The sequence below is a fragment of the Macrotis lagotis genome, chromosome 1 (assembly GCF_037893015.1).
Source record: "Macrotis lagotis isolate mMagLag1 chromosome 1, bilby.v1.9.chrom.fasta, whole genome shotgun sequence".
Lineage (NCBI taxonomy): Eukaryota > Metazoa > Chordata > Mammalia > Peramelemorphia > Peramelidae > Macrotis > Macrotis lagotis.
This window is the reverse complement of record NC_133658.1, coordinates 876,433,684-876,448,051: the sequence shown is the minus strand read 5'-3', so window position 1 is coordinate 876,448,051 and position 14,368 is coordinate 876,433,684. Positions and strand designations below refer to the sequence as shown.

The 14,368-nt window shown below is 48.7% G+C and overlaps 2 protein-coding genes across 5 annotated transcripts in view; both read right to left on the bottom strand.

Moving 5' to 3' along the window:
• Positions 1-5,444, bottom strand: part of LOC141508335 (anoctamin-7-like) — a 29,743-nt gene extending 24,299 nt beyond the window's left edge. The window contains exons 1-5 of the mRNA XM_074216855.1: positions 5,369-5,444; positions 4,911-5,068; positions 1,405-1,510; positions 741-892; positions 55-162 (exon numbers count right to left, since the gene is read on the bottom strand). Coding sequence (XP_074072956.1) covers positions 55-162; positions 741-892; positions 1,405-1,510; positions 4,911-5,068; positions 5,369-5,444 — 600 coding nt within the window. The remainder of the gene's footprint in view (positions 1-54; positions 163-740; positions 893-1,404; positions 1,511-4,910; positions 5,069-5,368) is intronic.
• A 2,092-nt stretch (positions 5,445-7,536) lies between these two features.
• On the bottom strand, positions 7,537-13,002 carry CPLANE2 (ciliogenesis and planar polarity effector complex subunit 2). Of its 4 annotated transcripts, XR_012469540.1 has the most exons (7): positions 12,830-12,890; positions 12,196-12,365; positions 10,855-11,007; positions 10,346-10,470; positions 9,423-9,559; positions 8,480-8,815; positions 7,612-8,000 (listed from the first exon to the last, which is right to left on the bottom strand). XR_012469540.1 is itself a non-coding variant. In XM_074192005.1 (6 exons), exons 2-6 carry the CDS (start codon positions 12,305-12,307, stop codon positions 7,569-7,571), a joined length of 648 nt encoding a protein of 215 aa, XP_074048106.1. In that variant the 5' UTR covers positions 12,308-12,365; positions 12,830-12,890; the 3' UTR covers positions 7,537-7,568. The 4 variants fall into 4 exon arrangements, 3 of the variants coding, with proteins under 3 accessions (XP_074048106.1, XP_074048093.1, XP_074048083.1); XM_074192005.1 differs by lacking the exon at positions 8,480-8,815 and having other exon boundaries at positions 7,537-7,689; XM_074191992.1 differs by lacking the exon at positions 12,830-12,890 and adding an exon at positions 12,924-13,002 and having other exon boundaries at positions 7,612-8,815.
• Between the last annotated feature and the right edge of the window lie 1,366 nt (positions 13,003-14,368).

Genomic DNA, 14,368 nt, shown 5'->3' with positions numbered 1-14,368 from the left:
GGCAGAACTGGCCCCCCTCCCCTCATCCCACCCCAGCCTAGGCCCTCAGCCCACCTGCAGAGGTGCCCGCATACACAGTTCCTCCGCATAGTAGATCAGCACCTCCCAGGGGGCGCTCAGCTTCAGGTAGTGCACTGCCCTCTGCTCCCCGGGGGTCTCCTCCTAGATACATGGGGAGGTCAGAGAGGCCCAGACAGCCCAAAGCAGGGGTCCCTGCCTCCCTATCTGTCCCGCATCTATACTCTGACCCAATAGCTGGGAGCCATGGAGATAAAGAGAGAGGGAAGACCGCAGAATCTGGGGACTCCGGCTGGGAGATCCTCAGCCGTGTAAGCATTTATGTCGCTGGCTACAAATTCAGTTGGAGTTGGGAAACTACCTCAACGTTTGATGCTGTCAAGCTGGGTAGCCCCAGGGTACAATCGATGGGATCCTGGTGGTGAGATGGAGAGGAATGGCACCCTAACAGTAGGATGCAGAGGGTTAGTATAGGGAGGAAGGGTGCGCCGCCATGTTGGCACCCTGGCAGCCAGGCTCTAGCCCAGATGGAGTTCTGCTTAGAATGTCAGTTAGGAAGAGCCATAAGGCTAACCAAGTCATCCTTCAGAGCAAATAACCAGGCCCCAAAGAAGGGAATGTGACTTACTGGGCCGGGTGCATTCCCAGGGAGAGAGCCAGGAAGGAAAGACCCTGTGCCTTTCTCATGCCTTGAGGCCCCTTCCTGGCCAACCTGTCCTCACCTCCTCCAGGAGCAGCCCAGCTGCCTGAAGATTCCTTTGGAATTTCTGCCTCCATCTGTGATGTTGGAGTCTCTGCCGTTCAGTCCTGGTGAGGCTGGCCAGGGCACCCCTCCCAGGGAGCCACAGCTTCTCCTCCCATACAAGCACAAAGTCTGCTGGCAAGAGGGTCCTCAGTGTACACCTCCTCTCCACTCCCCTCTTCCCTAACTCTTGTTCTGTCCCTGTCATGGGGGAGATCCTTGGATATTCATGGGGGGGGGAGAAAACTAGGGAATTAAAAAACATTATCTTTTTTTTGTTTGTTTTTTCAAGGCAATGGGGTTAAGTGACTTGCCCAAGGTCACACAGCTAGGTAATTATTAAGTGTCTGAGGCTGGATTTGAACTCAAGTCCTCCTGACTCCAGGGCAGATGCTCTATCCACTGTGCCACCTAGCTGCCCCTAAAATCACATAAAAACATATTAGGAAGTAGGGCCAGAGTATAATTGTTCAAATATGAAAAAATAGCATGAAACATGAGAAACTGGGACTGGATTTAAGGTGTGTATGTAGGGCAAAGTGTAGAAGGAGGATGGATTAGAAGTCCCTGGAGACAGAGCCAAAGTTAAAATGACCCTGGCATCCCTAAAGCCTTGACCCATCTCCCTCTCACCAACTTCTCACCGATCTTGGTTTTCCGATCTCGGAAATAGTTGCCCCTGGAGTCTGGTGAGGAGGTAGGGGAGCAGGGGATGAAGATGGGCTCATACTCTTCCTCTCGTTGCCACTCCTGGCAAGGGGGGAGGGGAGATGATTTGAGCTAGAGATACAGCCTGTACCCAGCCTGTGCCCAGCTCCACCTCCAGCCCCAGCTGTGCCAACCCCTCCCTCCCACCCACCCTCCTACTGCCTGCTAACTATAGAGCCTCGAACAATGAGGCTGCTGTCAGAGATCTGAAAAAAAGCACCCCTCAAAATCCCACTCCTCCTTTCTAACTTTCCTCACCCCTTAGCCCTCTCCCCTAACCCTTAACTGATCCCTCCAAAGTCATCGCTTCCAGCCTTTAACTCCCTATAGACTATTAGGGAGCCCCCTCCCAACTCCTCCAAGTCATTTCATTCCTGTCTCAAGTCTCCTAATCATCCCTTTCCCAGCTCTCAATTTCCCCAAATCCTCAACTTCCCACTCATCTTTTCCAGATTCCAAGAATCAGTAATGAAAGCATCCAAAGGCCATTTAGCACAAACTGTACCTTGTCAAGAACCTCCAACAAGTAAGTGGTTATTTCCATACTTTGCTAGGTCTCAAGTGACAGAAAACTCATTACCTCCCAAGGCAGCTTATGCTATTTTTGTATGGCTCCAATAGTTCGGGGTTACGTTAAGCTTAAATCTGCCTGGCAAAACCCTTCAGTTTGGGTTTGAAGTTTAACAGAACTCTCAGATCTTTAGACCAACTGTTCTCCATGGCTACTCAATAACCTATCATTGATTTTTTGACCCTAAGTGTAAGCACTTAACATTTAGTCCTACTAAATTTTCTTATAATAAGGCAAATTCTATGCTCTCGCCCCACTTCTATTTTTCCCTCCAATCTTAATTTGCTTCTGTTCTAGAAAGATCTCTTTTTTTTGACATCTTTATCATGTCTGCCAATGTTCTTAACTCTCCCTCCCTGCCTTCAGCAAATCTGTTAAGTCCTGGATCTTCTTTTTCTAAAAAGAATTTATTGATTTACTTTTCCAATTAATGCAAAGATAGCTTTCAGCATTCATTTTTTTTTTTGTAATATTTTGAGTTCCTCATTTTTCTTCTTCTCTCTCCCCTTGACAGAAAGTAATCTGATTTAGGATATACATAAATAACAATGTTAAACATATTTTTTTAGGCTTTTTTTTTTGCAAGGCAATGGGGTTAAGTGGCTTGCCCAAAGCCACACAGCTAGGTAATTATTAAGTGTCTGAGACCAGATTTGAACTCAGGTACTCCTGACTCCAGGGCCAGTGCTTTATCCACTGCACCACCTAACTGCCTCAACATATTTTCTTATTAATCATGTTGTAAAAAAAATCAACAAAAGGAAAACATCATGAAAGAAAAAACTTAAAACCTAAAACAAAATTTTTAAATGGAATATAGTATGCTTTGGTCTGCAGACTCCATAGTTCTTTCCCTGCATGTGGATGGTATCTTCACCCCAAGTCCTTTAGAATTGTCTTTGATCATTGTACTGCTGAAGAGAACTAAATTCATCATAGTTGATCCTCCACTCTTTTTTTTTTCCTTTATCCAAGCCACTGATGAAGATGGGAGGCAACCCAGGGTCAAGCATAGAACCCTGGGGCACTCCACTAGAGACATCCTACTGAGTTGAAGTCAACTATTCTTTGGGACTGACCTTTCAATCATTTCCAAATTCCCCTAACTTTACTATGATTTTTATCATTTCTTCCATCTTATCCATCAGAATAGCATGAGAAATTTTTGAATATTTTGTTGAAATCTAGGTAAGTTATAGCTTCAGCATTTCTGATTTACTAGACACTGAGAACCCGGCAAAAAAAAGAGAAATTAGATTTTTGTATTACCTTCTTTTGATGGATGAATTAATTTTTCAAAAAGCCTTTATTATAAACCAGGTACTGAATTAGGTTTTGGGGGTTTAAAGAAAAGTGAGATAATTCCCACCTTCTAGAAGATTCCATTTTTTAACGGGGGAGACGATGTATAGAGATGAAGGTGATCAAAGGCCTTTTTTGCCTATGGTCTTCTGAGAAGCTGAATAGATAAAGCCAGACTGGCCTTAAGCAAGCATTGCTTATTTTCCCAGATGGCCTCCTATCATCTTTTGGGGGGTATTTTTTGGTTTTGTTTTCTGCAAGGCAAATGGGGTTAAATGGCTTGCCCAAGGTCCCACAGCTAAGTAATCATTAAGTGTCTGAGGCTGAATTTGAACTCAGGTCTTCCTGACTCCAGGGTCAGTGCTTTATCCACTGAGCCACCTAGCTGCCCCCCATCATCTTTTTAATAATATTTTCTAGACTCCTCTCCCCTTTTGCCTTACTCTGGTCCTTCCCTACCTCTTCTGTCTTCCAATGATGATGATGATGATGATGATGATGATGATGGTGATGATGATGATGAAAATGGTGAAGATAATACTAATAATAGTTAAAATTTTACAGTGCTAAGCACCTCATCTGATCCCTCATCACTCTCTTCATCCCTAGTTAACAACTTCTCTGACATCCCTCACAATCATCTCTCACTGTCTCTTCCAGTACCCACTCCCTAGACTTTAACTCTTCCCATCTCCTCTCAGAATCTCACCTGATTTCCTCAATCCTCCCCACTATCTGGTGTTTCTTTATCTACTGGACTTCATGTAAGAAAGGGCTCTACAGACCATCTCTGGCCATGAAGATCTCAATGCCCCCACTACAGATCCAGGAAAACCCCTCTGGGGGTTAAGAGAGAGGGAGGGTATGGTCTTAAATATTCAAAAGGCAGAACCCAATTAGACAGGTATAAAAAGAAAGTATTGGGGGGGGGGGTAAACAGAGAACATTCAAATTATATGCAAATCATATCCCCTTCCTCTGGTGGTCTCTCTGGGTCAGGTTGAATTGAAAGGGAGGAAGATGGGTATATTTAAGCCTTCAGAAGGTTTTGGGGTTCTGGAGGGAAGCTGAGGGATTTGAAAAGTTAGAAAGATACCTAAAGAACTGCCCTTTTTGGTAAAGAAGTTACCATCATGCTGTCCTTTACCCTTTAGGAAGATGTGGGATCTGGGAGGTCCCTACACAGCACATGGTGTTCCTTCACTGTTCCAAGTATAGAACCATCCCCATCACTACCCACCAATACACACACTCTCCTTAACACACTATGGTTGGAGACCAGCACCAGAAAGGGAAATGGAGGTCCATCAATAGGAAATGTTTGGGTCAAGATGACACAGCTGAAACCAGAACTTGAACCGGGTCTCCTCATTCTCAGGCTGGCGTTCTTTCCATTACATCTAGACAAAACCCTCCCTCCCTTCTCCTCCAGGCAGAGCCAAGGTGAGATGACCATCCCATGGGCTGTCAGTGACTCAAAGAGAGCATCTGGAGAATGGATGAGGCAGTACTTTGGAATTATTTTTGCCCATCCCTACCACCCCCCTGCATGGTGGGCATATTACTCACTTGGGCAGTAGCACAGTGAACCCCATTCCACAGAGATCCCCTAGGGAGATGATCTGGTCCTTGCTCCAGATCTAGCAGCAAGTGGACATCCTGCTTCACGGACCCTTTCTTCTTCATCCTGCTGACGGAAGGATCGGCAGCCTCTGGCACTCTGCAGACTAAGCAGAGAAAGGGGGATCCAGGAACTGGGGCTCAAAAAATTCTACTTCTCAATTCAACAGCATCCCTGGGCAGAGTAGGGAGGGAGGAGGGTTGGTGCTACACCGTATTTCCTCACATCCTAGCAACCACAGAGTTCCTAAAGGGAGGGCGCCATTACAGATGGGGTCCCTGGGAGTCATCAATAATAACAGCTTCTGTTTATTATATAACATGATACGACACTCCAAGGGAGGGGGTGGAAGTATTCCTTTTAATACCCCAGTTTTACAGGGAAGAAAGGTCTTGGCCAAGGTCACCCAGCTGGTAACTGACAGCACTAGGATTAGAACCCGACTTCTGGCTCCAGATACAAAGTTCTTTCCCTTGTGCCATGCTGCAAAGGAAATGAAGGGTGAGGGCCAGGAGAACAAAAATTAGATTGTCAAATGGAGGCAAGGGCACAGAAGAATCTGCTATGGCACAGGGGAAAGCACCAGGGTTCTAGATCAATTGTATCATATCCTGTGAGATCTTGAACAAATCATTTCCTATCCCTTGGCCTCAGTTTCCTTCCCTGTAAAATGAGGTGGCTGCAAAAACAGTAAATTTAGGGTTTGCTGTCAGGAGAACCTTCCTAACAATAATTCAGTTATGTCTGACTCTTAGTGACACCATTTGGCGTTTTCTTGGCAAAGATACTGGAGTGGTTTGACATTTCCTTCTCCAACTCATTTTATAGATGAGGAAACTGAGGCGAACAATGTGAAATGCCTTGCCCAGAGCCAGATTTGAACTCAGGTCTTCCTGACTCTAGGCTAAGTCCTCCACACTATGGTGGAATCCACCTAGCTGCCTGGTAATTAGAGCTGTCCAAAAATGGAATGGACTGCCTGCTGGGGTGATAGGTTTTCTTTTGTTGGAGACTTTCATCAGGGGCTGGAAAGTCATCCATCATGTTTAGATTCCTTTAAGTTTGAATCAGACTAACTGGCCACTAAAGTCCTAGATAGTTAGGTAATAGGCCTTGAAATCAGGAAGACTTATATTCAACTCTGGCCCCCTGAGCAAGTCACTTCACCTTGTTTGCCTCAGTTTCCTCATCTGTAAAATGAGCTGGAGAAGGAAATGGCAACCCCCCCAGTATCTTTTCCAAGAAAACCCCAAAATGGAATCAGATCCTACTAAAAACAACAAAAAAGTCCTCCTCAGTTCTAAATTCTACTATTAGCTCAGTTGGGGGGGGGGGTGGCCCTAGCTCCACCAGCTGTGGAGCTAAAACATTCTATGTTCTAAAGGTTCTTCTTGCTATGATTTCTGCTACTATACATGCACCTTTGAAGAGATTAGGACACTTGGGGACTTTCTGGGGAAGACAGTTAGCAGAGGAGGCAGCCCACCCCTGGGTCCCCCAGGTACTCCCTAAGAACATGTTCCACATCACTCCTGCTCCATCATCCCTGAAATGTCACAGCTGGAAGGAAAGATGTGTTCCCTCATCCCACAGAACCCTTGAGGAAACCAGATAAGATCAGACACCCCTGCCTAGATGAAACTGAGCAGGTGGAGGGGTCTGGGCCCCCAGAAAGGAGGACCTGACAGAAGGGCTTATGCTGTTACTGAGGGCAACGGGGGATTCTCAATGCTGGCTCTGTGTCACTGAAAAGGTTTCCATCATCCCAGGGAGAGGAAAAGCAAAGGACCCAGTGAGGTTGGCGATGACCAGTCCTCCCAGCTCTCCCCAAGGCAGAAGGCTTTGTTTCTAGGTTGGGGTGTTGATTCAGAGGTGGAAGGGGATCTGGAGAGATCTGAGTTCCATCCCCTCACTTGGCAGGTGAGGGAACCGAGAGCCAGCAGGGTTTTCCTCAGCTGAACCAGAAAGTCTCTAGTCCACGTTAGCATCCTATTTTCCAGATAAAGAAATTGTGGCTCAGAGAGGGGCAAGACCCTGTCACCGGCATCAGAACTGCCAAAGTCATTTCCCAACCACGATTCCAGAGCCCTTTCCTCCAGACCTGCTGGCCCCCCTCAAGTATAGGGGTTCTGCCCTTTGTATTGGCTCAGCTATTATGAAAACTACGGGGAAGACATGTGGGCCATGCCAGCGCCCCTCCCTCCCAAGCCTGCAGCTTTAGTTTGACTGCCCCTGGGGGGGAGGCCTATTAACCACTGGAAGCAGAATGAGGGCTGGGGGGAGAGGAGGCAGCCCTACAGTATGGGAGGAAGGCTCAACTCCACCAGCCCAAGGTCCCTCCACCCCCACCCACTCCAGCCCCACAGGGCCAGGCTCGGTCCTTCCAGGAAGATGCTGGTCCAGCCCTGCTGGACAACATGGGCTCACAGGCCAGGCTCCTGTCTGACATCCCCACAGGCTCCTCCCACCCCCTGCCCTCTAAATCTGAGCTTCTGAACCCTCCTTCAGGTGTGGGGCCCTTTGGGGGATGTTGTTAAAAACATAAAATGCACCACAGAGCATTAAGTAGCCATCAAATATATATATTTCATGATATACAAATATATTCAGATATAAAACCAATTCTCACAGCTCAAGTCTGAAGCCCCCTGTCCTAAACACTCGATCAGAAATTGTAGTCTTGAATTGTTGGTCTCTGTCCCTTTGAGTCCTAAAAGGAAAAAGTGCCTGGAGACAGCAGGATTTCAGGTTAAGGAGGAAATTTGGAGGCCGTGGAGTCCAGCCCCCTCCTCGGTGGTCTCCCTGCCCCAGACCCTCAGTTCTTCCTCTCCAGCACCTCCAGGAGGGAGAGCAAGAGCCAGAGGATGGGAATGCGGTGGATGGACTCAAGGCATGGCCTCCTGGCCTTCAGACTCTCAGTCCAGAGCTCTCTCTTCTAAACTGGGATGCTGGTTCTCTAAGGACTGGTTTGAACCTGCAGTACCTCCGTGATGCTCTGACATCCCCGAGGAGCCACTAGCCGAGGTGCCAGAGGTCCACTGTTGGAAAGAACAGCTGTTGTCCGAGGATCTGGCTGGGCCCCTGGGGGGATGAGGGGGAAGGGAGAGGATCTGACAAGACGGGTGGGGAAGGGGCGACCTGCACAGGATTCTGCTCCTGAGCTGCCGTCACTGCAGCTCTCCCCCACAGCCTCACCCTCTAGGGAAGGCCAGAAATGAGCTTGGAGCCATCTTGTCCACCTTACAGGTCTCCAGGCTTCAAATTCAAACCTCTATCATCCCCCCAGTCAGAGCTGGTTTTGCCCTCACTCCACATTTCTATCATGATTTTGCCTGCAACATGTTTTCCCCCCGCCATTGTGAAGGAGGTAGGGTAAATCCATCTCTGTCTTATGGATCAGAAAACTAAGGTTAGGAATCAGAGAAGTGACTTGCTCCAGGTCACTCCAGGAAGAGTTGCAGCTGGGACCTGAACCCAGATCTCCTGCCCTGCTGTGTTCTTTCCATCCCAAGCACACCTGCTCCTCCTCCAGCAGGCATGCCAACTCCAAGGTACTTCCAGGAGGCCCCTCAGGCCAGACTCTCCCCTTCCTCAGTCCTGCCCTCTATCTGGGGAGTTCTCCCGGGGGTCAGGGACCAATCCGGCCGCCACCTGGTCCTGGTGCCACAAGTGTTCCCCCAGGCCATTGAGGATGTGTGCCACATCTGCCAGTCCAGCCCGCCCATCCAGGGTGCGCCCATCAGCCAATCGGCGCCCAGGCACACTCTTCACCCTCAACAGGGGCAGCTCCCAGGCCTGGCGGAAGGCAGTGAGGTCACGCTCAGGAACATCAGTGTGCATGTACTGATCAAACCTGGGGAAGAAGGTAGTCAAGGAAACAATAGAGTCCCCTATTACTCCCCAGTCCTTTTTGGATGACCTGAACACTTGTCCTCAAGCCTTCTCTGCCCCTGGTCTCAATCTCCTTCATCTTCCTCTGGAAGGGACCAGGACTAAAGACCACCCCGACTGTCCCAACCTCTCCAAGGATATCTAGTTCCCAGATCCAGGAGCTCTTTCCCTCATCCCACAAATACCTTGTCCAACCTTACCCATGTTCACTTACTTCTGACCTGGGTTCAGGTTTCTCTCTGAGACCCTGGTTGACATTCCCTCAAAGTAGAGAATCAGAAATAAGAAGACCCTTGGGTTTCATTGGGTCCAACCATTACCTGAGCAAGTCCTGCTGACTCCCCAGTCAGCTCCCTATCCACTGAGTCTCATGCTTCTCGCTCTCTTAGAGGCTACTCACTGTCCCAGGTCCTCTCCTCTTGTGACTCAAGAGTCCAGAGCTTGTCAGAGCAGGGAAACCAATACCTTTGGAAAGAATGAGGCTGCCACCTGTGCAACGGGGTACACCCAGAGACAAGAACCCTCTGCCTGGGTCCCAGGACTGAAATGGGAAGATGCCATAAGGATACTTTGAGCCAATCACCATCTTGACAGTGTTGGGAACATCTCCAGCAACTCGGGAAAGCTGAGCCGGGAGGTCTTCAAAAGAGGAGCGGTCAGTGAAGGAGAAGAGGAAAAGGAAGGCATCTGTTTTCTCTTTGCAGGCCTAAATCACAGGAGCAAAGACTTAGAGCTGGAAAAGACCTCACAGATCAGTGAGTCCAATCCTTTCATTGTTCAGTTTAGGAAACTAAGGGTCCAAAGGTTAGGTGATTAGAGGGGTCCCCAAACTAGTATTAAAGATGGGATGTGAACCCAGGTCCTGACCCCAAACTCATCATTCTATCCATTACACCACACTGTCCCTCCACTGAGAAAGCTTTCAGATGCTAACTCTGGGGAGAGCCTCAGCAGAGCCCATCCATCAGACTCTGTACTGCTAGCTATGACTCGGGACTTCATGGAAGAGTCAGAAGACCCTGCCCAGCCCAGTGTTCTTTTCCCAAGAGGCAGGACAATAACCCTTAGGAGTCAGAAATCAGGACAGCTCTGAATCTGGCCTAGCTTCACCCTGGGGAATGCTTATCTATGCATTCTACATTCTATTTATGGGGCAAAAAGTATTGTGGGCTAAGTAAGCACTGGGAGAAATGCAAAGTTTGAACACGGTTCCGCAGACTAGGGCTCAAGAGGCTTATTGGATAATTGGGGGGGTGTAGGAGAGAGACACAAAACCCAAGCATTCTTTTTTTTTCCTTTTTTTTTTTTAGGTTTTTGCAAGGCAAACAGGGTTAAGTGGCTTGCCCATGGCCACACAGCTAGGTAATTATTAAGTGTCTGAGACCAGATTTAACCCAGGTACTCCTGACTCCAGGACCAGTGCTTTATCCATTAAGCCACCTAGCCGCCCAAACCCAAGCATTCTTAACCCTTGTCTTGCCCCTCCACTCACAGGCAGGAGGTGATCAAATTTCTTGAGAGCTGCCTCTCCACAGTCCCAGAACTCAAAGCGGAAGATGACCACTCGATCGCTGACCTGAAGTTTGGCTGGCCAATATACGACTGTTGTCTGTATGCCTAGGGAAAGGGGCTGCTCGTCACCTCCATCCCCCTGACCTTCCCTGGCCCCAGCTCTCCAAGTAGCTTGAGAAGAAGAGGGCCAGAGACTGGGGCAGGTCACAGAATTAGACAAGAGGGCTTGCCCTCAGGGAGCCCCAGTCTTAGATGGAGGGATGGAGTCCAGAAGGAATTTGAACATCAGTCACAGGAAAGAAACACAAAACAGACTAAGCAACAACTAAAAGTAAAACACCAATGAATAGAATGGAACAGAGGAGGCCCATAAATGTAGGAGTCCAAGGAAAGGGACCAAGGAACCCCAGTGATATCAGAGGAGATTTTCTAGCAAAGGGTTAGGACCCTGATCCCAGGCTCAAGGCCTCCCATCCCATTTCCACTCACCTACTGTTTCATGGTGAATCACAGGAACCTCCAGGCCCGCCAGCTTGGCCACCAGGGCAGTCTTCCCCACCCCACTCTTCCCGGAAACAAAGATCTTGTAGCTTGCAGTGTCCGCAGCCACCTGGGGGGGCAGGACTGGCCTCTCTAGTAGCCCTAGAGCCAACAAGTAAGCCTTGCTTCAGGCAGTTGGACCCTTTCCCCAGTTAGTGACCGTCCAGTCCTACCGCTCCATTTCTCAGGCCCAAAGAAGAAGATTAATTTGGGGAAAGTAATGGAAGAAGTTAGTGAAAAGTACTGAGTCCTAACATCCAGTCCAGTGCTCTCTCAGCCATATCGTGTGTATGTAATGTAGCAATGAATTCAAGAGATATTTTAATTATAATAGAAGGACCAGATGAATAAAACATAAATAATCCTAGCAAACATGGGGATGTTCAGATTAGACAATCTCTGAAGTTTCTTTTAAAAATCAAGATTTAAGAAAAACATCAGGGACCAGATACCATCTTTTCTAACACTATTACTGACTTGTGGTGTGACTGACAGGTCGTCTTTCTTCTCTAAAACTTGGTAAGAGCCCTTCCAACTCAGACAGTCTCTGTTCTAAGACCCCCCTCCCAGCTCTGACATCCTGGGTTCTAAGGGCCCTCCTAACTCTGACATCCTGTGTTCTAAGGCCCTCCCAGCTCTGACATCCTGTGTTCTAAGACCCCCCTCCCAGCTCTGACATCCTGTGTTCTAAGACCCCCCTCCCAGCTCTGACATCCTGGGTTCTAAGGGCCCTCCAGGCTCTGACATTCTATACCCTAAGGTCCTCTCTGACTCTGCCACTCTATACTCTAAGATCTCTCCCAACTCTGACATTCTATACTCTAAGGCCCCTTGCAGCTCTGACGTTATTTGTTGACATCCTATATTCCAAGATCCCTCCCAGCTCCAACAGTCTAATGATCCTCTCAATTCAGAATTAGGATTACGTTGTTGTGTTCCAAAGTTCCTTCTGGCTCCAATATCCTAAAACATTTTTCATTTCTCAAATCTGATGAGTGTCCTGTTGCTCAAGCAATACTTTAAGGCTTTATTGACAGCTGGCAGGGAGGACAAATGGGAGGAGAAGAGGAAAGATAAGTGAGCTAAAACACCAGATCACCGTGAGGAGCCAACGGCTCAGAGAGGAATCATTGAAAGTCCGAAGTGGAATGGACCCTTGAGCTCATGTAATCCGACTGTTTGATTTTTCTGAGAAGAACCTGAGGGGTTCTGGGCCAAGATCCCACACTCAGTGGTAGCCGCTTCCCAGGACTCTGCCCGCAGAAGGCAGGAGTTGAGTCACCTACTCACCAAACACCCTTCGCCGGTTCTTCCGAAGGACGGACGACAGGTGCTCCTTGCCCTCCGTGCTCTCGTGCCAATCGGGCACAATCACTGAGCCTGGGGCTGGAAGCCGGGCCATGGCCCTCCCAGGGCAGTCCACTTCCACCAAGGGATGAGGAGGCTGAAGTAACACAAGCCTGAGATATGGGTGGGAAGAGCTGATGAGAGACAGGCCGAGGTACCCCCCACACACACAGGGGCAAAGGCCACCCGACCCTACTCCCTTATTGTCCTAGGGGGTACTTAAGGCACCCCCCTTGGTCTCACTGCCTCAGGGAGCTGGAAGGGGGGTACAAGGCCGATGCTTAAATACCCAGTCCTTCATCTAATGCCCCAGAAGGGTTGAATATTGCCACCGTCCTGCCTCACCGTCCAAGGGGGACACACACAGAGCCCCCCTCCACCTCCTCCTACCGCCCCAGGGGTAAGACCCCTCCCTCCCCTGCCCCGGGGAGTCACTGACAGCCCCCCACAGCCCCAGGGGTCACTGGCACAGCCCCCCTCTTTCCGACCCGGGGGTCACTGTCAGGACCCTCCCCTCCTCCGTCTCCCCTTCTTTCTTCGGGGCCCGAGGGCACAGTTCCCCGCGACCCCTCCTCACCCGCCCTGTGCTCCCCCTCTTGGCCTCCCACCCGCAGGACCCCGGGGGCGGCCCCCGCCCCTCCCGCTCCCACGCGGAGCCCGTCCGCCCTCACTGCGCACGCGTGTCCCCGCCCAGGCTCCGGCTCCCGACGTCTGAGAAGAAGCCGAGAGCTCGGGCTCCCCGAAGCTTTACTGTTGCCATGGAGACCGAGCCGCGCGGAGGAGGGCGGAAGTTCGCCAGCCGGCCCTCCCACGTCTCCGAGCCGCGAGCGTTCTCTCCATGGCAACAAGGGCCCTTCTGCGCTTGCGCGTCATTGTCCTTCCCGGGCCGAAGGGGAGCCAGGTCCCGGGGCGGGGCTGTGGGTGCGTATTGAAGTCAGTCGTAGGCCGGGCGGAAGTGGAGCCGGTGGCGGGGCGGAAAGAAGGTAGAGAGGAACTGGAGCTCTTAAAGAGGCCTCCACTTCGGCGCCACGTGAAGGAGCGCTCCGCTGCCGCAACTGCGCCTGCGCCCTCCCAGCCAATCACTACGAGCCCGCGGCGCAGAGGCCCCGGGGGAGCGAGGCGCCAAGGCCGGTCTGTGTTGGCTTCTCTGCGCCCCGGGGCCGGGCCTCGGCGGGGGCCCAGGGGGCCGAGGACATCCGCCCTCCTCCTCCGAGCTCCCGTCCGCCTCGGGCCGCCCCCGGAGCCCCGCGCCCGCCGCCGGCCTTACATAGCTATGTGGGGAGGGAGAGAGAGAGAGAGGTGTCTGTGTGTGTGTGTGTGTGTGTGTGTGTGTGTGGAAAGAGAAATATGTATATATATACTTATTAAGAGAAAAACATATACATAAGGAGATACATATTAAGGTAGAGAGAAATATATATTAAGACAGATAAATATATATGAAAAGAGAAATATATATGGAGAGAGAAATAAATATATATATATAAAGGGAGATATATATATATAGATATATATAGATATATATATGAAAAGAGAAATATATATGTGGAGAGAAAAATAAATATAAAGGGAGTTATATAGATATATATTATATATATGAAAAGAGAAATATACATATAGAGAAATATATGAGATCAATATATATCTGGAGAGAAATATATAGAGATAAATATATATTAATGGAGAGAAATATATCTGTATTAGAGAGATAAATATATTAAAGGAGATATATAGATATATGGAGATGAAAAGAGAAATATATATATGAAGAGAGAAATATATAGAGATAAATATACATAAAGGGAGATATGTATATATATATACATAAGAGAGAAATATATATATATACATATATATATATATATATATATATATATACATATTTAGGTTTTTGCAAAAGTGGCTTGCCCAAGGCCACACAGCTAGGTAATTATTAAGTATCTGAGGTCAGATTTGAACCCAGATACTCCTGACTCCAGGGCCAGTGCTTTATCCACTACACCACCTAGCCGCCCCAAGAGAAATATATATGAAAAGAGAAATATATGTGGAGATATATATATATATTAAGAGAGATATATATTGAGGGAGATATATAGATATATATATGAAAAGA